The sequence below is a fragment of the Cyprinodon tularosa genome, unplaced genomic scaffold, assembly GCF_016077235.1.
Source record: "Cyprinodon tularosa strain WSP-4 unplaced genomic scaffold, ASM1607723v1 ctg285, whole genome shotgun sequence".
In the NCBI taxonomy this organism is placed as follows: Eukaryota; Metazoa; Chordata; class Actinopteri; order Cyprinodontiformes; family Cyprinodontidae; genus Cyprinodon; species Cyprinodon tularosa.
The window spans coordinates 1,261,184-1,288,206 of record NW_024038991.1 but is presented as its reverse complement, the minus strand read 5'-3'; the positions used below and the strand labels follow the sequence as shown (position 1 = coordinate 1,288,206).

At 36.5% G+C, this 27,023-nt stretch overlaps 1 protein-coding gene across 1 annotated transcript; it reads left to right on the top strand.

Annotated features, from left to right (window-relative positions):
- The first annotated feature begins 245 nt into the window (after window positions 1-245).
- zgc:92360 (uncharacterized protein LOC436988 homolog) lies at window positions 246-26,207 on the top strand. The gene is made up of 11 exons (XM_038290623.1): window positions 246-596; window positions 2,495-2,625; window positions 3,121-3,212; window positions 6,969-7,051; window positions 7,138-7,250; window positions 11,125-11,271; window positions 12,201-12,284; window positions 12,446-12,508; window positions 13,768-13,839; window positions 16,760-16,991; window positions 24,530-26,207. Exons 1-11 carry the CDS (start codon window positions 509-511, stop codon window positions 24,556-24,558), a joined length of 1,134 nt encoding a protein of 377 aa, XP_038146551.1. The 5' UTR covers window positions 246-508; the 3' UTR covers window positions 24,559-26,207.
- Window positions 26,208-27,023: the final 816 nt, after the last annotated feature.

Here is a 27,023-nt window from a genome sequence, read left to right as displayed (position 1 = left end):
TATATAAAAAAGCATTACATTGCGAATCTGTGCACAGCTGCTAGAGCGATATGTGATCTAACCTAATATTATGCGGAACAGCTTGATGGAACAACCTCTGCACTTCACTTCCTACTGTGGCGCCCACCCCTCCCTCTCTCAGCACATGCAGTCAGTGTGCAGTTTGGGCTATTCTCTCATTAAGGACTACGGATTACTGCAAAGGTCTACGAATTGACAAGTTTAGAGCATGTTTTTTTTTTTTTTTTTTTTTTTTTATCACCGTGTGACTGGTCAAAGAAGCTGTAATTAGCTTTTTCTTCAGCTGGAGGGATTGTCTGTGCTGTGGCCACACATAGGCCTACCTGTGCGGACTTGTTCGCACCTTAAGGAGGGAGGGTGAAACGCGACTAGACATACCTTTGCCTCACCTCTCTCTCTCTCTGTGCCTCTTTTTTTCTTTTGGCTCTCTCGCTCCATATCCCCACTCTCTCTCTCCCTTTCTCTGCAAGCGGATCTATAAGCTGAAATGTCGACAAATGAAAGAACAATCCGAGCACTAAAAGAGATTCTCCTAAAGCCTGGAAATGACACCTGCGCCGACTGTGGCGCTCTGGGTAGGTGGAAGGAATGCACATCTTATAACTATGCAGGCTATTATATCGATATCTATCTCCAGTTAACGATAACATATGTCGGATGTTATCTAATAATCGTTTATGTTGTTTTTAGTTGAAAAAAAAAAAAAGTTTATGAAGGTTAGACATTCAGGAGGAGGAGGGGCCTCACATGCAGGTGAAGCTGTAGGGGCCTTGTGAAAGTAGAGCAAGCCCTCACATGTTTTTATGTTGGGCAGTGTAGGACTTGCACAGTGCAAACCCTTTTTTCAGCAATGCCCAAAAAAAGCAGAATGTGTTTTTCTAATTTTCCCCACGAAATATTCAGTAATGTTTGAATAGCAAAACATATAATTATCCAAAACAATCATGAAATAAGACAAAGTTCCTATTCAGCTGGTATCCTTTTAATTCTGAACCTTTTTTTTTTATACTACAGTGCTCAACTTTTTCATAAACGGATTCAGATACATAAATGGATGATGGGACTGCTTTCTTTTTGTGTCATACCTTCAGTAGAGGACGTTATTGTTACCTGAATAACTAATTTCTGGAGTCTCTGTTTGTATAAATATCTTGCTGTTTCTGTAATATTCTTGTTTTCTGATTTCCTGGATTGGAGGCTTCATTAGATTTATTTAAACTTTTTTGAAATGGAAAACAAAATTATTTACTGCTTTGTTATATTTCGTTAGATTTACCTACACTGCAATGATAGTGATGTAAATGTGTATTCATTTTTGTATTGCTAAAAAGGGATTTTATTATAGCTTAGTTTCTGTCTTTAATCGTACACTAACTATAATAGGTTCCTACAGTAAACATGCTAATTCGTAAGGATCTTGGAACCAGAAACTGAGTAAATCTGTGCCCTAGGGACTTATATCATAGCCAGACTGTCGATGCACCTGGGAGTGTATTTGTCAGTGCATTACTGAGGAGCATTAAAGGCGTTGGCTATCTCATTATGGTTTAAAATAAAATTTTTCTACTTACCATTTCTACCCAGAATCATACTTTCTGGTTAAGTTTAGCCTCTAGTCTAATTTTTTCTTGTTTCTCTTTTTAAGACAAAAAAATTACCCTCTGTATGTGACTTGGAAGTATAAGCACATTTTTTGTGCAGCTCATATACTGAAGCTTTGAATAAGGATGTAATCAGGAACGACTCTTGACCAGAAAGCCAAATTCACACTGTAATCTTCCAGTGACTATATGGGTTGTTAAAAAATGTCCTGCTCAGACCTCAGTTTTGTTTTTTCAAGGTCAAACTAATTTTAAAAGACACCACTCTGTTGAGATGCTGTTGGAAAAAACAGATTGCTCTAGTCTAGGCAATGAAGGTATTTCTCAAATCTTTTGGCTCAAAATGTTCTAGGGAAGACTGATTAAAATAGGAGACATGTCTTTCTGAGGTACTGTTCCAAGTGGGGCTTACCATTACAGTAAGGTCTATGGATTAAAAGCTTTATCAGTCTAAAAATGTTATTCTTACCGAGCAACTTTAATTTGATGTCTAGCTAGATAAATAACTCCAAAATGCTGCTGAAGTGATAACAGACTTGCCTTAACCTGGTAAAACATTTTTTTGAAGTCATGTGATTCTTCTAGCTGATAACACCTAATACAGTGCATTTCATTTGGCCTATCAAGCCTGAAGAATTATTCTTCCTCCATTATTTTTTTTTATTATTTATAAATTAAAACATATTTAAAACATTTAACATATTTTATTCTCAGCAACAAAATCTGTTTATGTACCATCATGGTTATAACTCACACTCTGCATTCAAGATTTTACCTATTATGTTAATTATCTTGTATTTCTACCACAGGGCCTTTGCTCTGGCCCTGGAAATCCCATTTCCGTTTTAATAATATTTTCCCCTGTGCTGCAGATCCTGGTTGGGGCTCATGCTCCCTGGGAGTTTTCATCTGTCTGGAGTGTTCTGGGATCCACCGCAACATCCCTGAAATCAGCAAAGTCAAATCCTTGAGATTGTCCCATTGGGAGGATCACGAGGTTCAGGTGAGAAGACAAAGGCAGTTTTGAATCGTTTTATCTGTTTGATTGTAAGTAATGAATAAAAAAATTTAGCAGGCTAAATATTGTTTATGCCATGGTCTAGGTTTTCTCTGTTTTTCTTATTATATTATAGTTAAAACCAAAATTAGTTTTAGATTCTAGATCACTGGTTTGAGGTTTCAAAAATAAAATCGTTATGGATTTTGATATCTATTTAAACGTTTCCTCTCTCTTGTTGATTATCTTGAACTTCTACATTATATTATCACCTTTTAAGGAAAGATTATCTCTAGAATATTCCCAGAAATTCTAAAACATGCTTAAAAACATGCTTTGTTTGATTCTGACAAATGTTCTCTTAGGGAGAAGTTAACATTTGTCAAAAAGTCTTAATTTATTTTTCCATGAGAATGTCCTCTAGTTATTATACTCTTCCGCCATGTACTGAGGTATCATTCATACTTAATAATGTTTTTTTATGTTTTGTGCTTTTGATAGTTCATGGCCGAGAACGGAAATGCGGAAATGAAAAAAAAATATGAGGGGGCTGTACCGGTCTACTACTACAAACCAACTCACAAGGACTGCCAGTGAGTATTGACAGTTTCTCACACAATACATTACATCTTACTCTCTGTATTTTAGCCGTGTTTTCATTTATAGAAAAAGTATGTAGTCTTGGTGTATATTTGATATTTGCTTGTCACATGGATTGTCCTTCTACAGTGTCTTGCAAAAATGTCCTGTGTTTTTCCACATTTTGTTGCATAATTTTTTGTTGGGCATTTATGTGATGGGGATAAGTATCACATAATGAGTTGAGTTGGAAAGAAAATATATATTTAAAGAGCTCTAGTCATGCACTATGGATTTCCAAATTCTATTGCGATTAGATCCCTCTGGTTGCTTACAAAGGCCTTCTGAGTTTGCAGCATTGTTGCCTTGCAACAAGAAGGTCCTGGGTTCTACTACTTGCTCATTATTCCGTAAGGAGTTTGCATGTGTGGGCTCTCTTAGGAAACTCTGGCCTCATTCCATAGTCCAAACACATGACAATTAGGTTAACTAGAGTCTCTAAATTGCCCTTAGTTATGACTGTGGGTGTGCATGGTTGTATGTCTATGTGTGCCTTTGTGTGGTCCTACAATGGACTGGTAGTTTGTCCAGGGTGTATCCTGCCTTTCACCCATAGACTGCTGGAAGTAGGCACCTACCCCAGCGCTACACTGATCGAGAAGATGGATGGATGGATGGGTTGGGTTAGGATGGGTTTTTGCTTCCTATGTTTTATTTCTGTATTTTACACTTAGTTTTTTTTATCAATTTGTTACTAAACCATTTTGTGTATTTACTGTAACAAGACTATATTATCAGAGGTACTATATTGCACATGCAAGCAATGAGTAAACATGGAGGAAATGGAAGCCAAGGAGTTGGAACTCGAGGAGAGAAAAGGGAGAGGAACTAAGAATTATGGGGATAGAGAGAGAAAAAGGAGTGAGGGGTCGAGGCAAAGTGAGAGCATAAAAAGAAAAAAATAAATCATACAATTCAGAATAACTCCTAAAAGTCTCCTAGAAAAGAAAGAAAACAACACATAAGCCATGACAAAAGAGTATCCCGTGGACACACAATAAATACTTCTATACAAACATAAAAGTTATACCTGTGAAGATCGCACAATGTCATTCAGAGCTACATGTAGTTGAAGCTGGAGTTAAGCAAGCCTAACTGCTGAATCATGAACAGCGGTATCCAAACATCTGTGGTGCATACAATGTTTATAATGCTCCTTTGGCAGGAAGATGTTGGGGGACCCAGACCTACCCTGAAGAGCCGCAGACTGACAGAAAGGAGAACAGAGCCACAGATATCCAAATGCACCCCAGAGTGAAGAGACACAGGAAGGGCAGACAAAGGAACAAGAGCCCTGGGGCCAGAACCCAGAGGCTATAGTACTGAAGCCCCACAGACTCTGCCGGCAGCCCCAGTTGAGCACCCAGAAATCTGAGCCCGGGGATGGGTGGGACCCCAGGGGACCCAGGCCCAACAGCCACCTGGAACGAGACAGCACCCAACAAAGCACCAAGCCCTGCAAAGAAGGAACCACCATAGATAAAGGCCAGTCCTTACAAGAGATGCATCTGGGCATGCTGATGGTACACCCCCTGCTGCACAGCGATGGCCACCAGCCAAAAACACAACAATGCAAAGCCATGTTCCTCATTTCCACTGCATACCTCCCAGCCAACCCCCATACCAGAAACAATAATTTCCTAAACATTATTTAATGTTAAGAGGGATAAGAGATGAGAAGCACTTCAAATAGAATATGAATATTGGTTCACTGAAGTGGGAGCTAAAGACGCAGAAGATGCCAAGTTTACTAATGCATGAGAAACTGTCAGTTTTCTTAGGCAAGGTACGTGACTTGGCCCTGCTAAATAAAAGTATTCATCTAAAACATGTCTCTTTCCTCTCGGTTTGATCTGTCTTACAATATGACGCCCCTGAATAAAATGTAGGGTACCCAGATCCCATTGACACATTATTTTAGTGAAGAGAGATTCTGTACTTATATATATTATACTTATACTTTATATCAATCTGTGAAGTCCTTAGATATTTTTGGCTGAAAAAAGTAAGCAACTACAGTAAATGAGGCCAAGGAGGCAAACCTGAAAAATTAGGCATAAAGCCATAAGGAAGCTACAGTAGGATCAGATTAAGGGTAGAAAACAATATTCCAACCTTTTAACATGTCATATTGTTTAAAGCACTATTTAATTTGTCTACAAATTTAAACCTATTATATGGTTGGTCTTCAAACTGACAGGTCTGGCTAAAAGAGAATATTAAGGATTTCTTGACCCCTTCCTCATTTGGTTCTTTTTAAATAGACCAAGATTTGTTTCCTACCTTGAGACCTACTTTTGGAGATGTTTTTTTTCTACGTCCAATGGACTGAATTATATTTCAGCTGCTGTCTTTAGCTTAGCAATGCTTCTGGGGTGGGGAGCAAAGAACAGTGTCTCCTTTAGGTTGCAGCATATATTTGACAATATTGTTCCAAAATGAGTTTAGGTCATTCTATTTTGCAGTGTTCAAGCAACATTTCAGGGTTTAGATATGCAAAGGTGGCGGAGGTAAACTTTAAAAGACTTGCCTGGCATACACTTAAATGCATATAAGATGTGGTTATAACATGTAAAAAAGATTGAAGACTATGAAAACCATTCAATTATTTAGTCTGAGTTGTTTATTTCTGGCCTCGGAAATGGTTCCCAACGGAGAAAGGTAGACTCCCCTCTTCCGGTGGGTGGAGAGTCCTTTTCTCAAGTGGAGGAGTTCAAGTATCTCGGGGTCTTGTTCACAAGTGAGATTGACAGACGGATCGATTTAGCGTCGGCAGTGATGCGGTGCACTGTATAGGACTGTTATGGTGAAGAGGGAACTGAGTCGGGAGCAAAGCTCTGGATTTACCCATCCATCTACGTTCCCACCCTCACCGGTGGTCATGAGATCTGGGTAATGACCGAAAGGACAAGATCACAAATACAAGCGGCCGAAATGAGTGTCCCTCTGCAGAATGGCTGGATGTAAACTTCGAGATCGGTTGAGTAACTCAGTACCCGGGATGGGCTCGGAGTCGAGTCATTTTTCCTCCATGTTTAAAGGAGCCAGCTGAGGTGGCTCGGCATCTGTTTTGCATGTCTCCTGGTGGCGTCCCTCGGGAGGTGTTCCAGGCATGTCCAATTAGGAGGAGGCCTCATGGAAGGCCCAGGACACGCTGGAGGGACTATGTCTCTGAGCTGGCCTGGTGTCGCCTCTGGGTCCCCCCAAAGCAGCTGGAGGAAGTATCTGGATCGGGAAGTCTGGGCATCTTTGCTTAGACTGCTGCCTCCGCGACCCGGCCCTGAATAAGCGGAAGAAAATGGATGGATGGATGGATGTTTATTTTTGCAGTTAACTAAATTGTAATGGTCTATTCAAAATCTGAGTTTGTAAGAAAAAACAATTAAATATAATCTGCTTTCCAGTTTTTTGAGCTACAGTTCATATTGGATCTAAGAAAAATAAATATTGCATTAAGGTTTGTTCAGTTGAAGGTGTGTCAAGGTAAAAGTTATGTCATTTAGTTGGTTTCAGGTAACATTGATATCAACGGTTAAGCTCAGCAGTTCAAACCGTTTTGATTTTGTATCTGGAAGAAGTTATTTAGTAAGAGAAAAAAAACTACCACTGATTAAACCAATGACTGATCAGCAAATTTATAACATTAACTTGTTTCTTAATATATATGGTCTTCTTTAAGCATTTATCTTAATTTTTTTGTGTTTGTTCAGGGTACTAAGGGAGCAGTGGATAAGAGCAAAGTATCAGCGGAAAGAGTTTACCGAACCTGGGGGAAACATAACGTATGATTCAGGTGAACGTATGCAGATTGAAACACAATTACCATCATGTGTCATAAAAAGTCGTTGGTCTTGACTAACCTTTGCTTGCAACCTGCAGGAATGAAAGATGGTGTGTTGATGAAAAGGGGGCGGGACAATGGGCAGTTTCTTAGCAGGCGATTTGTCCTTTCGGAGAGAGAGGGCACTCTGAAGTACTACACCAAATATGATGTAAGCTGCTGTTAATGAATATTATTTAAAATACATGCTGGAAAAAACACAAACTTTTAGCACATGTTCTACTTTAGTCTGCATACATGTGGAACCACAATAGAAATAACCTAAATACAGTTGACGTTTATAGATAAGAAATATAACACTAATTATTTTTTTGTCATTAAGGCTTTTTTCTGACATACTCACTTTTAAGCTGTCACTGAATTCCATTGTTTCAGTTGAACCATATTGTGCCATTTGACAGCAATTATCATCCCTTTCTTTACCAGACAAATACTTCCAATCATAGCTAGAAATATTTAATAAAATCAATAAGGAAAATGCTACTCTGGCAGACACCATTTGTAATAGCAAATGTTTGTATGACTTGTTGCAGAATGACAAGACCAAATTTATCTTTTATAGAGGGTGAGCATGGCCTTATTGGCAGCAGTAGCTCAGCTTATAGCTATTTCCAGGAAGAACATATATAATATTGTAGAAAAATCTGTCCAATGTAGCATCTATGGATATAAAAAAAAATCCCAATATTAATGGTTAAACAGCTGATTTAAAAGTATAGATTATTTTCATGATACATTGAGATTAGTATTTTTCTACTTCATTTTCTTTTTGTGGATGTTCAGATAAGCTTACTGAGGAGTCTGTTTTTTGCTTTACTGAATTATGCATCATTTACAAAGAATATTCTCAGAAGCTGGGAAAAGCTTCTTGTATAAGATAGAAAAGAACCGCTTCCATGGCAACAGGATCTTTGTTTATTTTTATATAACATATATAATTATATGTTTAGTTATGCTAATTAGGGTTTCCTTTAGGCATGGTTTCATTAAAAAAACAACTATTTAACCTAATTTCCTCCAGGTGAATTTAATATGTTGAATATTTTGATATAGTGACAGGTTAATGGATGCTTCTCTTTGATTCAGTCCAGAGGTTGGGGTTCATATCTGTAATATGTTCCAGTGGCAATTCATTAACTCATATGAAATTCTTAAATTTTTGTTTAGAGACCAAGTTATCCTCTGGTTACCAAAGCAAGTCCAATTTCTATTAAACACTAACAGATTATGCTTAAAACTACAGACTGGTACTTTTTTATTTGTGCCTCTAGTTTAATGAGTCAGAAGTGAGAATAAACTGTATAATCTAGTAAATAAAAAGTAAGTGTGTCTCACTGCACTCAGTTGGCAGTCCACCCACTTTTTAACAATTTTACAAGTTATGATTTGGACTTTAAGGGGGTTCAATTTAAGTTTTTCAAATTTGGGAATGCTGACTGCTAGTGTACATGGAACACAGAAAGAGTCCAGTAAAATGCTTTTAATTAAAAGGTTTCCATCTTTGTTTTCTGTTAGTATAAGCTTTACCTTAGCATAGCTTATTCTGTAGTACAACATATAAATATTAAATTTGGCAGAGCTATGTGAAAAGTTAGCAGTTTTTGAGTGTCTTTTAAATGGAGCACTCTTTTTTTTTTATTTTATTTTTTTTTATTGTACTTTATTCAGAGCAAATAGAACTGCATTACCATTTTCATTTTGCACAAAACTTCAACTTAGGGATTAAAGCACATCTGAAGACTAAAACTGTTTATATTTTGTTTCCAAATGATGACTATAAGTGATGAAGGCTGTTGATAATTGCTTTCGATGTTTCTGTATGACCTCAAGAGTTTTGAACACTTTAATTTGTGTCTAATATGAACATCCGGTGTTACAAGACTGTCTAATTGGCTAAATATCACATTACAAATGTGAAATGCAAGATCATAACACTTAAAATGCATTAGCCAATATTTATTGCAGTCCCTTTACAATATTTATGTTAAAAACTGATATCACTATGAGATTATATTAGAACAGAATGTAGAAGAACTTGGCCCTGTTATCCAAAATCAATGGTTCTTTAACCTGTTACAACAAGTAACTCAACAAGTTCAAACTAAGTTTTTCCAAGTAAGACCATGCTTACAAAAATCTGAAAATCTGTCCAAATATGACTATATATATATATATATATATATATATATATATATATATATATATATATATATATATATATATATATATATATATATATATATATATATATATATATATATATATATATTTTTTTTTTTTTAGATAAAATTCTTTAAAACTGAATGAATGTTTAAAAGATACAATTCAATTATCTATTATTTCTTACTCAGTTAGAATAAAAATAAAGAAAATGTACAATGATGTGTAAAATTCAGAGGTTTTAACCAACCCTGCCTTAAAAATGCAAGATGTCTCCTTACATGAAGCTGCTGTTAAAAAAAAAAGTTCTCTTTTTTACTCCTGATGATTTACTTCTCAATAATCTGTCAAACTTAGTGATGTTGTAAATCCTGTATTGTACCTGTTCTAACACAGCTTCAGAGTATAAAAGTAGCATAAATACTTCTTTAACTTATTTTGATAGAAGTATACGTAAGGCTTGAAAACTTCAGTTTAGGCAACTAGACATGAAGTTTTCTAGAAGAAGTTTCTCGTCTTATCCAAGAGGCTTCTTCTGTTCTAACTAGTGGTGGAGAGGACTGAGATTACTATACTGTAGGCGTAATAAGGAATCAGGGGAAAACAAAAGGTGGCTCTCATCATTCCCATTGGATTGGCCATGGAGCTCACTTGGGGGGTGGGGTGGGGGTTTTAATGGTTGTTAGGGGGTTCTGATGGAACAATACCTGGAAGATTCACCTCTCACCTGACCCACACTTCCATGAGGCATGTGACCAAAACTACTCTTATGAACGACCCATCAGAAAACCCCTAACGGCCATTAACACCCCCCAGGTGACTTCCACGGCCAATCTAGTATATATCTACAGTATATTAATCTCAGTGCTCCCCACCAAAAGTTAGAACTGAGGAAGACTCTTTGATCAGAGGTGAAACGTCTTATAGAAAAACTTCATGTCCAGTTGCCTCGACTAAAGTTTTCAAGCTTGACCCTGACCTGAATGACTGAGAATATTCTCTGATAATAGTAGCAATATGGTCATTTAGCATATACCAGTGGTTTTCAAATAAATGAAATACATTTAGCTTGAGTTCCAAGTCATTTTTATACCCAGTTTCTGAGCCTAGAGGTAAATGGGACCCAGAATAACCATTAGTTACATGTCAACCAAAATTGATGTGTTGGGTTGAGTTCTACACATTTTTAATCTGGGACTGCTCCTAATGCATCTGTAAAACCCTTGCTGTTCCTCTTTCAAATATATCATAGATTTTAACAAAAAAATAAAAAAAATTTGATAGTAGCAGCTGCTGTCATGTTTATATTAATTCGGCTCTGAGCTTGTTAGCTCTTGTTTTCGTCACTGCTAAATGGACGCCTAAACATGCAAAGTGATTGGCTGGTTTGGTCTGTCTCGAATGTTTTAAGCAGAAGTTATAACAGCTTACCTGGTGTACAAATCTTTTAAAACTTTTTTTTTTCTTATTGTCACAACTGAATCATTCCTATTTATATTGACTATAACTGAGGCCAAAATTCCTAAGAGTCCCACTAAAGGTAACTCAACAGACAGCAGTGGTAACAGCTTGAAAACCATGATAGTAAACAGGGATTTAAATAATCATACGGTGTGCACATTGTACTTACATCAAGCTTCCATTTGCAACCAGCTAAGTACACTTTGATGTAACCTCTCCTTTCACTGTCTACTTTAAAAGAAACTTGCCTCAACTAGTTTCAAAATATATTATAAAGTTATATAAAGACATTTACCATTTCAAACTGAATGTATTATACATCAAAATTAAATGAATTAAACCAACATTCACCTAACTATGAACTTACATTTAAGTTTTATTTAATTTTCTCCTCATTTTTTTAGGCTAAGGAGCCCAAAGCAGTGATTAAGGTGGACTCTATTAATGCAACGTTCCAACCAGAGAAAATAGGAAATCCCAACGGACTGCAGATCACTTACCTCAAAGACTACAGTACCCGGAATATCTTCCTCTATCATGAGAGTGGCAAGGTGAGAGTAATACATACTTTGTCTTTGTGGGTCTTTTTAGTATTGACTGTAAACATGAGCCACGCTTAAACAATGTAAAGTGTAATTTAAAATATCATTCTTTTTTATTAAGACATAAAGGTTTTGAAAGTTTCTCGTTTATGTTGTTGTTGGAGAGGCTCTGAACCTTTACCAAGTTATTTGCATCAGCTTTTGCTTCCCACTGGAACCCATTATCATATGATATCCAAGCATCACATCTATGTTTCTCCACCATCCATAAACACAGTGAAGTATATCGTGCAGCTCCGTGTTTGTATGAGATTTATTTGTTGCTGTGTGTCATGTGGGAGTGGGGCATTTTCTGCAAAATTCACATTAGAGTCATATTACTGGAGCTCTGCAGAGTCCCTTAGCTGGCTTTTCACTTCAGGGAGTAACATAGGGGAACTGGGTAGCAATAATATACTATATACAATGATATACTGTGGTATTGTAGAGATACCACACTAGGTTTTCCTCTATCCTTTTTTATTTTTGAGGGAGTAATTTTTGGACACTTTATATTGAAGTATAGTTTCAAATTTCAAGCCATTGAAGCCTGAATTAATTAATATTATTAATATTATTTTTCAATTACATGATTACATTAATCAGCATTGGCATGTTTGTGTGCATATACAGGGGGTTCTAAATTTGCTAATATGTGTTGTAGAGATGTACAGGTCTGGTGGGTGAATCTCTTTCCAGGGCAACTAACAGTTGCTTAAACTCAAGCCTATCTAGGAAAGCATAGGAGAAAAAGCAATTCTATAAAAAAAAATTGCTTGAGATGTTATATTTGTCGTTAACCAAAAGTCAAGTACCAGCCACAGCAAATTAGATAAATTGTCTGTTAATAAAGATTTGTGACTGACTGTTTCCGTTTTGGCTTCTCTGTTTTTTTTTAGGAAATTGTTGACTGGTTTAATTCAATTCGAGCAGTTCAGCTTCACTACCTAAAAGTGGCCTTTCCGGGTGCAACTGATGCTGAGGTAGACAAACACCAACACTTTAACCCATCTGAAAGAAGCTAATGGATTTATCTCTTTGTCCCTTTTCAAAATGTTTTCTTTTATAATACTGAAAATATAGCTTTTTGGACAACCATTTGTTTATGCTACTGAAAAACTGTACCTTCATGATACTTTTTCAGCTCATACCAAAACTTACTCGAAACTTTCTCAAGGAAGGATATATGGAAAAAACAGGTCCAAGGGTAAGAATGCCAATTATTTCCTGTATGTACCTGCACAGCTCCCACTTTGTTTTACTGTAAATACTCAACCCATTACTTTTTTTAAATTTCAACTTTAGCCTGTTTACAATTTAAAACCAAAAGAACTAGATAAAGAGGAAAAAAGTTTGTATCTAAATTTGTCCTTCATTCTTTTTTAAAGACAATTCTCTGAATTCTTATATATTCTCTAAATTAACTATTAAGTCTATTAAGTTATTTGATCCTCTGAATTACTTTAAATAAACTGGACATTTCAATTAAATTTTGTCCAATTGGTCAAAGAAAGTACAAAAAAGCAGTCATGTCAGTCCACCTTCTGCCTTCTTGATAAGTATCTAACTGGATAAACACACTTCAGTTGCTTCCTTTTACTCCAGCTTTTGCTTTTCTGTCTTTATTTGAAACAAACAGAGCTAAATGGATAGCTAGCTTAGCTGTAAGTATTACTGATTTTTAACCTCTGTCTGACAGACTGGCATGCAGCTGAGATTATCCACTGCCAAACTGTCCGCTGTCTCTGCATCTGTCACTCAATCTAAGGAAATGAAAGGCTTCCTTCTGAGAACTTCTTGTCGACTTCATTTGATATCTCATCTAAAAACATAGAAGGCAGACAAACGCAGTGGAGATGCACAAAGAAGCACTTGTAAAGACTTGTGTAATGATGCACAAATGCACCAGTGCTGTAATGTTATATATCTAGAACTAGCGTCACACAGAGAGTACAGACTCAGGCATCTTGAAAGGAAACATTTGAAGCACCTAATGCTATGTGGCCCAACCTGTTTTACCATCTCTGAGAGACAAACTGCTAATGTAACCTCTGTAATGCAAACATGAATTCACAAACCTGCTGCTCTGAGTTGATTTAGTTAGATTTGTATTTACAAATTAGAGATTTGTTTGTATTTACCTACCAGCAGAATGTGAAGGTAACTTATTGTTTTTTGGAAGTTAGGCAGGAATTAGTATTTTTAATATTTGGTATAAAGAATTTTGCTCTAACAGAACTCAAATGTTAAGCTTTTCCTGAATCTCTCTGTATACACAAAATGTGTACACAAAGATTTCTGAAACATTATTATTTTATTCTTATTGCACATTCTTCAAACAAATCAGAGCAGAGTGCACTTTAGTTTAAAAGAAACAAGCAGCACTACGGATGCAAGCACTAGGTGGAGTTTTTTTCTGTGTCACTTATTCTATTTGTGGATTTGTTTCCCTGTTCGTCTACATAGCAAACAGAAGGCTTCAAGAAACGTTGGTTCACACTGGATCAGAGACGGCTGATGTACTTCAAAGATCCATTGGTATGCCAATCTTTGTGCTCACACAGGTTGATATACAAGCATGAAAAGTGAATGATGAGAATCACCAATCAAAATGTCATGGCTGATTTCTGCTCTTTCTTTATGTTGTAGGTTCTAAAGCTTTAACTTTGCAGGAACTACTTACAGAAAATATCTTTAGGAACTATTGAATAATAATAAAAACAACAAATTAAATAATATTTTAAATAATATTTTAAGCCTGTCTGCCTTCAGTAGTCACTATATTCCGACTATATATATAGTCATTATATATCTTTACTGATCAGTGGTGACGTCACACTGGTATGTGGTAGACCAAAGCCGGTAAAACAGGATAGGAAGGTGGTTTTTCCACCACTTTAACCTGTTGTCGGCACTCATGGTTAACTGTGGTAGTTTTTCTCTCCATGCATTTGGTTGTAGGCACTGGGCTAAATCAACCAACAAAGGATAGAAATCTACTGTTAAAAAAATGTCCCTAAAGGAAAATGGTGCTTAAACTAAAGGTGGAGCTTCATTGTGGGATTTTTTTTGTATACTTTTAAGTTCTAACAGAAGGGTTTTATTTTAATTGCAAGCACATTTTTCAAGAAACTCACTTATACAGTGTTTGCCAAAGTTTCCATTAAAAAGATTTACCAGTAAAATATGGCCAAGTGAAGTGTTTTCACTGTCGCCAAAGAGAAGACTATTGTTGAACATTTTTAGTGGAAAAAAGTCACATAACTAAACTTTAAGAGAAAATAAAACTTTTGATTAATATGATCGTGTAAAGAGGCATTAGCGCTAAAAAAAAAAAAAAAAAAAAAAAAGAGGCATTACCGAATTTTCTAATTGTACCGCCACCTGTGGCCAAAACACAGAACAGCAGCACACATGCTTGTTCTTGTAAATTCAGGAAAGATAGATGCATCGGTGATTAACTGCCGTCATTTTGCTCATCAAACAATGTTTTAGTCATAAAATGGCCAAATAAAAAAGCTGTTTTTAGGATATTTTTAGTAAAAACTTACAAAATGTCTCTTTAAAATCATGTCTTGTTAAGAGTGTTACATGTGCTACATACATTGCCAGCTTTAAACATTTAAAGATTTTCTAAGAAGTGAAATTCAATGGTTTACATTTTGGCCTTTTGTCACATTTTAAATAATTTTTATGTACATGTCAGCTGGATTAGAGCTACATATGTTTAAAAAAGGGCTCAAAGTAAAGTAACATGCTGAAGTTGAGGCTAACGTCAGATTTTCCAAGGAGGCATTGTTAATGATATAACAGATTAGTACAGCAGTGCAATAATAATAATAGATGCGTTGAGACTGGGAAGTTCATCTTAACCCCTGAGTGTTGGACAAGAAAATTTAAGGTAGGTAGAGGAAGTCTTGGTAAATTTTGTGTTACTGCAATACTTTTAGGTAGCTGTTTATGGAGATGTGATCTAACTACTTAGTTAACAGAATTATACTCTACTCTTTGACTAAAGGCTTACCAAGAGATTACATATAAGGTAGCATTTTTCTTTTCATAAATTCCTCAAGCATATACTTGATTTAGAAACTTACATTTATTGATGAAGCCATTTTCAGTGGTTGATATAATTTTTGTATAAAAAAAAGTTGGAAAGCACAGCTAGGATGTAAAAAATGTACCTGTTGAGATGATTGGACTTCACCTTAATAAAAAAATAACAGTTGAATTGCATTTTTTTACACCCTATAGTGATTTGAAATAGATTAGTTATATATCTCCTTTAGGCATATAAATATATTGACCCATTTATACTTGCTTATACCGTCAATCATATCCAATCAGAGACAGAACGGCAAAAAGTAGAGCATAACCGTAAAATGAAACGGAGAAAATTCTGTTTTTTAATTTAATTGATTTTTTAATAGTATCCATCTATGCTTAGCCAGTTTCTTGAGAAACCACCTCTCCCTTCATTTAAAGCTGCAAGAGGGTAACTGCTCACATTGCCATGTATATAGATTTAGTTTGACGGGAAAAGGGCAAATGTTCGATATGAAGAAATTAAGTTTGACATTTAGATCTTGGTAGGTTTTGGTTTCATTTAATTGTCTTTTTATTTCTATACAATGGATTCAACAGGAGGCTGTACAGTGGGTAGCACTGGTGCCTTGCAGCAAGAAAGTTCCAGGTTTGATTCCCGGCCCGGGGTCTTTCTGCATGGAGTTTGCATGTTGGTACCCTGGCTTCCTCCCACAGTCCAAAAACATGACTGTTAGATTAATTGGTTTCTATAAATTCTCCTTAGGTGTGAGTGTGTTTGTGAATGGTTGTTTGTCCTGTTTGTCTCTGTGTTGCCCTGCGATGGACTGGTGACCTGTCCAGGATGTGCCCCGCCTATAGGCACCAGCACCCATCAAGACCCCAGCTGGGATAAAGTGCAACAGAAATTGATGGATAGATGGATGGATAGATGGATGGATTAAACAGTGCTCATGGTGGTCTTTAAACCCAGAGTAATTCATGATATAGCGTGTTCATTGTGCAAACCACTGAGACCTTTATTGATCAGTTTTTCTTTTATATTGGAAGAATTTTAAAAACACAGGATACTTAAGCAACTATATTGAATTTATTAAGAAAATAACATGTAACTCATTTAGATGTTGCATTTACCTGAACAACCTGCATACTGGTTTGCCACATGATTACACGTTCAAACTACTGTTTAGTTGGCATTATCTTTCAAATTTTAGTTTTAACCATAATGAAGGCATATTTCTGTCATGTATTGCGTATTCTCCCTCATTGTGGAAATAATCGTGTACAGATATAAAAAATAGAGCAGAATTATAAATAAAGCAGGTAAATGTAGATTCATTTTGTGTCAAAAATGTAGGTTGGGTTATATGGCATGATAAAGAATGTTTCCCCTTTCTTTCATATTGCCTGGAAGGATGCCTTTGCTAAAGGGGAAGTCTTCCTGGGGAACAGGGACAATGGTTACAGTGTCTCTGCTGGCTTGCCAGCTGGGACCCACTGCAACGGCGCTTGGCAATATGGCATCACAATCGAAACACCTGACCGCTGCTTCCTGTTTACTTGTGAGACAGAGAGTGACCAACAGGACTGGGTGAAACACTTCAGTGATGTCATGAGAGCTCAGATGTCCCCTCAGGAATACACAAGTAAGGATACACAAGCTTTTGATAGTAGTGATATCTATGGGCTAAATCACAGGATTTCTGTGTGTTTAAATTTGCAAACCCTCACCAGCAGGAGTTGTTGCTCACTCGTCATCTTTGTCCGCATAGACCTGTCCGCTCAGTTACAGATTCTCCTAGGTGCATTCTGTCTGCACGGATGCTGCGAAGAGAGGCATGAAAGCCCAAAATGACATCATTTTGCCACATCCAGCATAAACCTTTTATACCTTATTATTTAATTAGATTGCTGATACGAAAAAAATGAAATCACTTACTCTCTAGTTATGTGATATATTACTATTAGTATTATATTAACATTTAACAGCAAATAAAAAAAGTACAGGTAGTTAATCTGGTGAACTGTAAAGTGCCTTGAGATGACATGTTGGCGCTATATAAATAAACTAAATTGAAATTAATTAATGGCATCTGTAAATACCAAACCATCCTCATAAATACAATTTAAAAAATCATACTTTGTTCATAAGAATCGATCTTTTGGAATTAATAAGCGAATCAATTCAGAATAAGAAAATCACTACTTTTTAAGACACATCAATCCCTGGGCTCCCTCCACATTTCCACCCAGACTTTCCACCCAGACTTTTCTGCAGCAGCAGTGGTCACTAATTGCATTGTTCATACCTTTTGCACTGTTATCTCTTAGCTCCAATTGCTCAAGAGATATGGTTACATTTTAATGTGTTACTATTCTTTACAATTTTGCACTAAAAATAAGAGCATTTTTTCCTTGAATTTAGGAGATAAGTGAGACACATAACTCTCACTTATCTTCAATGGAAAAAAACAATTGTGTTCTTATTTCAAGCACATATTTAATTCTCTTATTTTAAAAGTAAAGATATGGCAAATTCTATTGGCAAATCATCTTATTTACCTGCTCAAACTAAGGGTAAATACACTTGATTGAAGAAATGTTTACTATTTTTATATTGTTTTTGCAGTGTGGTTTATCCAGTACTGCATACTCCTAGGGCTTCAGCGGAAACACGTTCACGTGTCTCCCCACACCACTGCTAAAACTAGGTGGCTAGAAGACTAACATATGGTTACTGCAACAGACTGATTAAGGAGCAAAGGGTGGAAAATGAGAATGTCTGATGTGAAAGTGCCACGCTGTGGTCAAGGCACTACTTGGCAATTTGTCAATGAGTTAAAAATATATAGAAATGCATTCAAATTAACTAGGAATTCAAGAGTGAATAATATATTTAAGAATTATGGGTGATTTATTTCTCTTTTTGTTTAGGTCGAAATCCATATCTTTGAACAGCTCAAAACATGTATAACAACCTCCAGAATTGCAAGAAATAACTTGAAAGAAAAAAAAAAATGACCATTTTGAATTAAGGGATTTTTTTTAAACTAAAAATTATAAAACTGAGTTAAATGAACTGTAACCCAATTTACTTTCTATAAATCTTGATTAAAAAAAACAATCCTGAAAAACTTCTGGCTTCCACCTAAAAGCTTGGCTAACTCAATGATGGTAGAAACACACAACCAAAAAAATCCATACTGAGAGATGTAATTGTTTACCACTACAAACATTTGACAGAATTTCTAAAGTTTAGGAAAAAAAACACCATTTTCCATATAACAGCCACTTTATAAAACAACATTGGCCACTATATAGAGATTCAGGTTGGCAGTGTGAGTCGATTATGTCCCAATGTAATCTGTCATGGAACAAAAGTGGATAGCGAAATGGCCTTTCTAAAACTAAAGCCTGGGATAAAAACTAAAAAGTTGGCTATTTTCAATTACTGTATCAATCAGGTGTTGAAAAATCAACTAAGCGGAGGTATAAAGATCTATTCAATTCAATTCAGTTTATTTATATAGCGCCAAATTCACAACACATGTCATCTCAAGGCACTTTACAGTTCAACCAGATCATACAGTCAAATTGATACAAAGTTTTCTATCTAAGGAAAACCAGTTGATTGCATTGACTCATTGACTCAAATACAATCCCTCACACTAAGCATGCTTGTAGCGACAGTGGAGAGGAAAAACTCCCTTTTAACAGGAAGAAACCTCCAGCAGAACCAGGCTCAGTGTGAGCGGCCATCTGCCAAGGCCGACTGGGGTTCAAGGAGACAGAAGCAGAGATACAAGCAGCTGTAAAAGGCGGCCCCGTCCAGGAAACACACAGCCAGGCAGACGAGCTCCAAGGCAGCTCCCATGCCAGAGGATGAAGAGAGCACATCCACCCAGCCACGGCCAGAGAAACAGGACCACACCTGAAGACAGGCCGATCTCCAACATCTACAAACAAGGGTGTTGATGGAAGCAGCACAGCTGATGTTTCTTTCCTGGATGACGTCACAGCCAAACAGGAACAGACGAGGCAAAGCTACTCTGAGGAAAAGCAGAGAGAGCAGAAGGTTAGAGATTGAACAAACAGATTCTGCAGAATAGGAGAACAGAGAGAGAATGAAGCAGAATGATGAAATGGGGGTCCCTATGTCCTCCAAAAGTCTAAGCCTATAGCAGCATAAATATAGAGAGAGAGCTCAGGATAACCTGAGCCACCCTAACTATAAGCTTTATCAAAAAGGAAAGTTTTAAGCCTAGTCTTAAAAGTAGACAGAGTGTCTGCCTCACGGACTAAAACTGGTAGTTGGTTCCACAGGAGAGGAGCCTGATAACTAAAAGATCTGCCTCCCATTCTACTTTTAGAAATTCTAGGAACCACTAGTAAACCTGCAGATTGAGAGCGAAGTGCTCTGTTAGGAACATAAGGAACAATCAGATCTCTGATATAAGATGGAGCTTGGCCATTTAAGGCTTTATATGTGAGAAGGAGGATTTTAAATTCTATTCTTGATTTAACAGGAAGCCAATGAAGAGAAGCCAGGATAGGAGAGATATGATCTCTCTTTTTAATTTTCATCAGAACTCTGGCTGCAGCATTTTGGATCAGCTGAAGGCTTTTAACTACAGTTTGTGGACTTCCTGATAGTAAAGAATTACAATAGTCCAGCCTTGAAGTAACAAATGCATGGACTAGTTTCTCAGCATCACCCCTGGACAGGAGATTTCTAATTTTTGCAATGTTCCTCAGATGAAAGAAGGAAATTCTAGAAACCTCTTTGATCTGGGATTTAAATGACAGGTCCTGATCAAAAATAACACCAAGATTTTTTACTTTATTATCTGAAATCAGTTTAATCCCATCCAAATGAAGTGACTGGCTAATCAGCTTCTTTTTCAGAGACTCTGGTCCAAAGACTATAACTTCTGTTTTGTCTGCATTCAGAAGCAGAAAGTTAAGAGTCATCCAGGTTTTTATGTCTTCAAGACATGCTTGTAATCTATGTAATGGGTTAGCTTCATCTGGATTTATAGACAGATATAGCTGGGGATCATCAGCATAACAGTGGAAATTAATCCCATGCTGTCTAATAACTCTACCAATTGGGAGCATGTATAAAGTAAAGAGAATTGGTCCTAGCACTGATCCCTGTGGTACTCCACAGGTAACCTTTGAGTGTGTTGAAGATCTATCATTAACATAAACAAACTGAATTCGATCAGATAGATAGGATTTAAACCAGTCTAGTGCTGTTCCTTTAATTCCAACAAAATATTCAAGTCTTTCTAAAAGAATATTATGGTCAACTGTATCAAATGCAGCACTAAGATCCAACAGGACGAGCACAGATACAAGTCCATTATCTGAGGCCATGAGAATATCATTAGTGACTTTCACCAGAGCTGTTTCAGTGCTATGATGAGCTCTAAAGCCAGACTGAAACTCTTCAAAAAGTTCATTATGGTGTAAGTGGTCGCAAACTTGTTTGGCAACTACTCAAGAATTTTGGATAAGAAAGGAAGATTGGATATAGGTCTATAATTAACCAAGTCATCTGGGTCAAGAGACTGTTTCTTAAGCAGAGGTTTAATTACAGCAACCTTAAAAGCTTTAGGTACATATCCCTGTAACAGAGATAGATTAATCACATCTAAAATGGAGGAGGAGATCAAAGGGAATACCTCCTTAAATAACCTGGTTGGAACTGGATCTAACATACAAGTTGAAGGCCTAGATGAAGACAATAATTTTGCTAATTCAGAAAGTTCAACTGGATCAAAGCAGTCTAAACCCGGTTCAGATTCCATGACTACCTCAGGTACAATCGCGGATAGAGGAGTGCTTATGATCTTATTTTTAATAAGATCAATCTTATTTATAAAGAATCCCATAAAATCATTGCTGTTAAGAGCAGGTGGAATGGACGGTTCAACAGAGCTATGGCTCTGGGTGAGTTTGGCAACTGTATTAAAAAGAAATCTAGGATTATTCTTATTCTCCTCTATTAATGAGGAGAAGTATGCTGCTCTTGCTTTACAAAGGGTCCTCTTATACAGCAGTAAACCATTTTTCCAGACTAGGAAGGACTCCTGCAGGCCTGTGGAGCGATATTTTCTCTCCAGTTTCCTAGCATTTTGCTTCAAAGTACGCAGCTCTGCATTAAACCAAGGAGCAAGCTTTCTATTTTTAACGGTTTTCATTTTCAAAGGAGCTGCGTTGTCTAAGGCAGTACGCAGAGAACTAGCAACCCCATCAACAAAATCATCAACCTGTGAAGGGGAATAAGCTATACTTTTGCACTCTGCAGCACTGCTCAGCGACACAGAGGAGAGAGAAAGTGAAGCCGATTCTTTAAAATGTATAACTGCACTATCTGATAAAGATCTACTAAAATTGAACCTTCTTTTGGGGGAGGAGAACTCTGTTAAAGTAATCCTGAAGGTTATTAGAAAGTGGTCAGAGAGGACAGGGTTGTGAGGAAATACTGTTATTTCTTCACATTCTATGCCGTATGTCAGCACAAGATCCAAAGTATGAAGATGAGAATGTGTGGGACTATTCACATTTTGAACAAAAGCAATAGTGTCTAAGATAGCATTAAAGGCTGCTCTTCAGCTATCGCCTTCAATGTCAGCATGGATGTTAAAATCTCCCACTATGATGACCCTGTCAGTATTTAATACCAAATCAGAAAGGAACTCTGAAAACTCATCTAAAAATTCAGAGTAAGGACCTGGCGGACGATACAAAGTTACAAAAAGAAGAGGTTTTCTTACCTTGAAATTTGGATGAGGGAAATTAAGGGTTAAATGTTCAAAAGAGTTGTAGGTGTTAACTGTTTTGGGAGTAATCAGTAAGTCAGACTGGAAGATTGTTGCTACTCCTCCTCCTCGCCCAGAACTTCTGGGTATGTGAAAATTTAAATAGCTTGAAGGAGTTGCCTCGTTTATGCTCACATAATCCTCTTGCTGCAGCCAGGTTTCTGTAAGGCAAAACAAGTCAATGTGATTATCACAAATCAAGTCATTAACTAGCAGACTTTTAGAGGAAAGCGATCTTATGTTAAACAGACCGCATTTAATTGTTTTAACTTTTTCCCCACTTGGAGTTATTTTGATTTTAATTAGATTATCATGATTTACTCCTTTGGGAATCTTTGCTAATTTATTAGATTTTGGTCGTGGGCAAGACACTGTCTGGATGGAGTAAAGAGTGGGTAACAGTAGAGAAGCTGCAGAGATGTGTGTTAAACTACAACTCTGCTTCCTGGTCTGCACCCTGGGTGGTCAGGGTTTTGGAGGACTAATAAATGTGGCCAGATTCCTAGAAAGAAGAGCTGCACCATCCAAAGTGGGATGGATGCCGTCTCTCCGAATCAGACCAGGCTTTCCCCAAAAGGATTGCCAATTATTAATGTAGCCCACGTTGTTTTCAGGACACCACCTAGACAACCAGCGGTTGAATGACGACATGCGGCTAAACATGTCATCACTGGTCAGATCAGGGAGGGGACCAGAGAAAATTACGGAGTCCGACATTTTTTTGGCAAACTTACACACCGAAGCAACACTAATTTTAGTGACCTCCGATCGGCGTAACCGGGTGTCATTACCACCAGCGTGAATAACAATCTTACTGTATTTAACCTTATCCTTAGCCAGTAGTTTCAGGTAGGATTTGATGTCGCCCGTTCTGGCCCCCGGCAAACATTTGACTATGGTCCCTGGTGTCTCTAATGCCACGTTTCTGACTATGGAGCTGCCAATCACCAGAGTGGGCTTCTCAGTGGGTGTGTCACTGAGTGGGGAAAACCGGTTAGAAACGTGAACGGGTTGGTGGTGACCAGTGGGCAGAGATCCACGACTACGCTTTCTGCGTACAGTTACCCAATCGCCTGGCTGCTCAGGCACTTTTGGAGGACAGCTACGTGGGGGGCCTACTTTAACTCCTGGATGTTCAACAGCCTGAAGCCTGGATTCTAACTCTGATACCCTCGCCTCCAAAGCTACAAAAATACTACACTTATTACACATCCCATTATCACTAAAGGAGGCAGAGGAATAACTGAACATCTGACACAGAGAGCAGGAGAGAGGAGAGGAAGAAGGAAGAGTTGGAAAAGAGAGGGAGGGAGAGAGAGAAGCCATAGCAATGCTAAGCTAGCGCTAGCCTAGGCTAGCTACTCCTTGCTATCAGAAATAAAACCGTGTGAAACTGACAAGTGCTCAGTAGAAAAGTGCAGCAGAAGGTGCTATGTTTTAAAGTAGTCAGTTAGAGTTACTTAGATACAGAGATATCACAGAGAAAATAACTTAACGTCAGATGGAGTTCCTCTGGACAGCTGCAGCAGCTGCACACTCAGTTAATCCAAACAGGAAGTGAACAGGTCCAAACAGGAAGTTCATCTAGGGAGCTATTTAAAAAGATATAGTGTATTTTCCACAAATAGTTAGGTATTCCCTGATTCATTCACCTTTTAAGAAAGTGAGAGAGATAAATACCGGTACTTAAAGAAAATATGGCTGGACAGAGCAGATGCTTTTATGAATGGTATGCTGAAAAGACTACTATGAAGTATAAGATGCACAAACGTAATATGTGATATTTCTTTCTTTGCTTGTTATATACTAGTAAAACCATATTATACAGTGCTTGTTCTTGCAGTTCATACAGTATGCCCTGAGATTGCATCTCCTAATGCCATCAATAAAAGACAGAATATACATGTAAAATGCAGTTATTCTATCTATATTTTAAGTTGTTTTTTATGGTGCAGATCAGTATTGATACAGTCAAAGCTTGTCAAAAACAGGAGGTGGGAAATAAATACAATCCATGTCTCTGTATTGGCTATTCTTGATTAGTATTGTCTTGTTAATGTAAATTTAGAGGGGAAATAGTACAGATTTGAGCTCAGAGTAACATTAACAGACTAACATAAAAATGTAATGTTTTCCTTTTGAGCAATGATTTTTGGGAAACAAAACACACACATATTCAATTTATTTCAAATGTTTGGTTTTTCTTGCTTTTGTACAGTAGCACACTTATGTAAAAAAAAAAATGTATCACCTGATTATATCTGAAACGTTTCATCTGCTTATACAGTCAATGATGGTAGCTTTTCTCCTTGATTAAACTTTATTAGTTCTCTAACCTTTTTTTTTTTGCATTCAAGTGGAGGCCTTGTTAAGGCACAGACACTGACAGATCAGAGGCTTTTGAGATGTTTCCCTTGGTTCTTCGCCAGTCAACAGTCTGCAAGTCCAAAAGTGACTCTTCTGCTAACAAGCTGGAGCTTGTTGCGTGTTTAGAAAACTATGGACACATAGGATAAATAGCACATTAATTTCATTATCAGATTTTTATTTCATTTAACATGTTGAAAGATTTTTACCTTTGAATGAACTGAATATTTGAGACTGCAGACTAAATATGAAAAGCATTCTTTCTACATGCTCATATTGAATAATATGCAAGAATTTGTCTGGCAAACAATATTTTTAGAGACAAAGCTTTCATGAAACAGTAAGTTGTATGAAATTGTAATAAAAGTAATTAATTTAAAGCTAATAAGCTCTGTAACTGATTAAAATAAACTTTCTTTGTTAGTTAAGTAGCAGGTAGTAGAATAAGTGAGGCTATATGAAACACTGTTTTCTTTAAAGAGAAGGAAATAATTTTTTTGAACTAATGTCTGTACTGCAATGTTGCTACAGGTAAAAAAAATTACAACTTCTAAAATAAACATACTATATATATATATATATATATATATATATTTATATATATATTACGCATGCTTGCATTTTTATGTGCTCCAAAAATAAAAGTTACTGAAGCCCACTTAAACTTTTCCAAGTAAAGTAAAGAAATGCCAGCAGTTGTGTGTTTTAGCCGCATCTCCATGTAGCACAGCTTTTTATGAAAACTGAAACTTTTTGATAATCTTTATGTACCAACATGCCAGATAGAAATCCTGGGGATTATCTTTCATATATTCTACACTGACTACTGCATGGAGTGTGTGTATATATATATATATATATATATATATATAATATGTGTGTGTGTGTATTTGTCATGGCTTTTTTTGTTTTATATGGCAACTTTTGTGTTGAAGATGACATACACAAATTTCAGGCCCATTTTATGTGCTTATAAAACCTTTATTAATTAGACTCCAGATCTTTCACCCTCTACATGCATCTTTAGGAGTCGGTAAAGTGATCCCAGAAACATCTGGAACTTCACTATGTTCTAAAATTATCTAACTCTGATCTCAAGCGTCAACACACCAGAGGTGTCATTTATAAAGCTTGCACATGTACAAACCTAGGCCTGAAATTTGCGTACACCAACTTCAAATTAAATACCCTGTATTAAAGAGGGCTGGGCATGATGTGGAGTCTTAGGTAAAACATTTGAGACACAGCTGGGATTTATAAATGAAATTGACCAGCGTACACCTGGTTTAATAAAGATAAAAAAAAAAAAACTGTGTATGGGGTACTCCATTTTTGGGTTTTTGCATACTGTACATACTATACACTTTTATTTTGTATTCCACACAATGTTTTATACATGAGAACCCAGATTCCACCATTTTATTCTTTTTTATAGAATGATAAATCAAGATAGATCACATTTTAAAAACCTTACTACACCACATTAGACACCACAATTGTTATTTCTGTTTACCACGACTACAAATGTTATCTTTTATTACTAAGCCTACATGTGATATTTCAGTATTTTCAAAATGTTGCTTTTCAATAAAGGTACTTTTTGTTTCCATGTTGCCGATTGGCTGAGTATTAACTATTAAAAATCCATAATAAACACTTTTTGTTTTTTCAAAAAGGGGTTTGTGTGTGTAATTTGTGTTCCAGATGGTCCACATTCTTTTTAAAGATGTTTTTAGGCACTAGTGGTCTTTGCTTTTAGCATTTTTGAAACTATGCAAACAGGACTTGCAGTGAGAGAGGAAGGGACAACATGCAACAAAGGACAATGGGTTGGGACTTATGACAGCTGGGTCAAGGACTACTGCCTCCTTAAATGGGTCTAGCTCTTAACCGCTGCACCATCATACCTAGGATTGTTAGAAAATCGAATCAACACTTTTTAAAAAGAGGATAACTATGACAAATGGATGTCCCAACTTGACAAGATGCCAAACTGTGACTCCTAAGTCTGAAATTGAACTTGTAGTCTATAAAAATATCTGTACAAGTATATCAGTCAGTTTAAATAAACTCCATTATTTGAGCTAATGGAGAACCTAAAAAAAACAGTGAGCCAATATTCCCTTATACTGGAAGTTACAAAAATGAAATGGATTCTGTTCAACTTATAAATATTAATTTAATAACCAAACATCAAAAAAAAAAATATATACACATATATATATATATATATATATATATATATATATATATATATATATATATATATATATACTGTATACTACCGTTCAAAAGTTTGGGTTCACATTGAAATGTCCTTATTTTTGAAGGAAAAGCACTGTACTTTTCAATGAAGATAACTTTGAACTAGTCTTAACTTTAAAGAAATACACTCTACACATTGCTAATGTGGTAAATGACTATTCTAGCTGCAAATGTCTGGTTTTTGGTGCAATATCTACATAGGTGTATAGAGGCCCATTT

Bases quoted from the DNA above. Each gene is read 5' to 3' on its own strand.
- zgc:92360 (XM_038290623.1), top strand. From the start codon at position 509: ATGTCGACAAATGAAAGAACAATCCGAGCACTAAAAGAGATTCTCCTA. The intron at 597-2,494 runs GTAGGTGGAAGG...CCTGTGCTGCAG, and splicing joins CGCCGACTGTGGCGCTCTGG to ATCCTGGTTGGGGCTCATGC. The intron at 11,272-12,200 runs GTGAGAGTAATA...GTTTTTTTTTAG, and splicing joins TCTATCATGAGAGTGGCAAG to GAAATTGTTGACTGGTTTAA.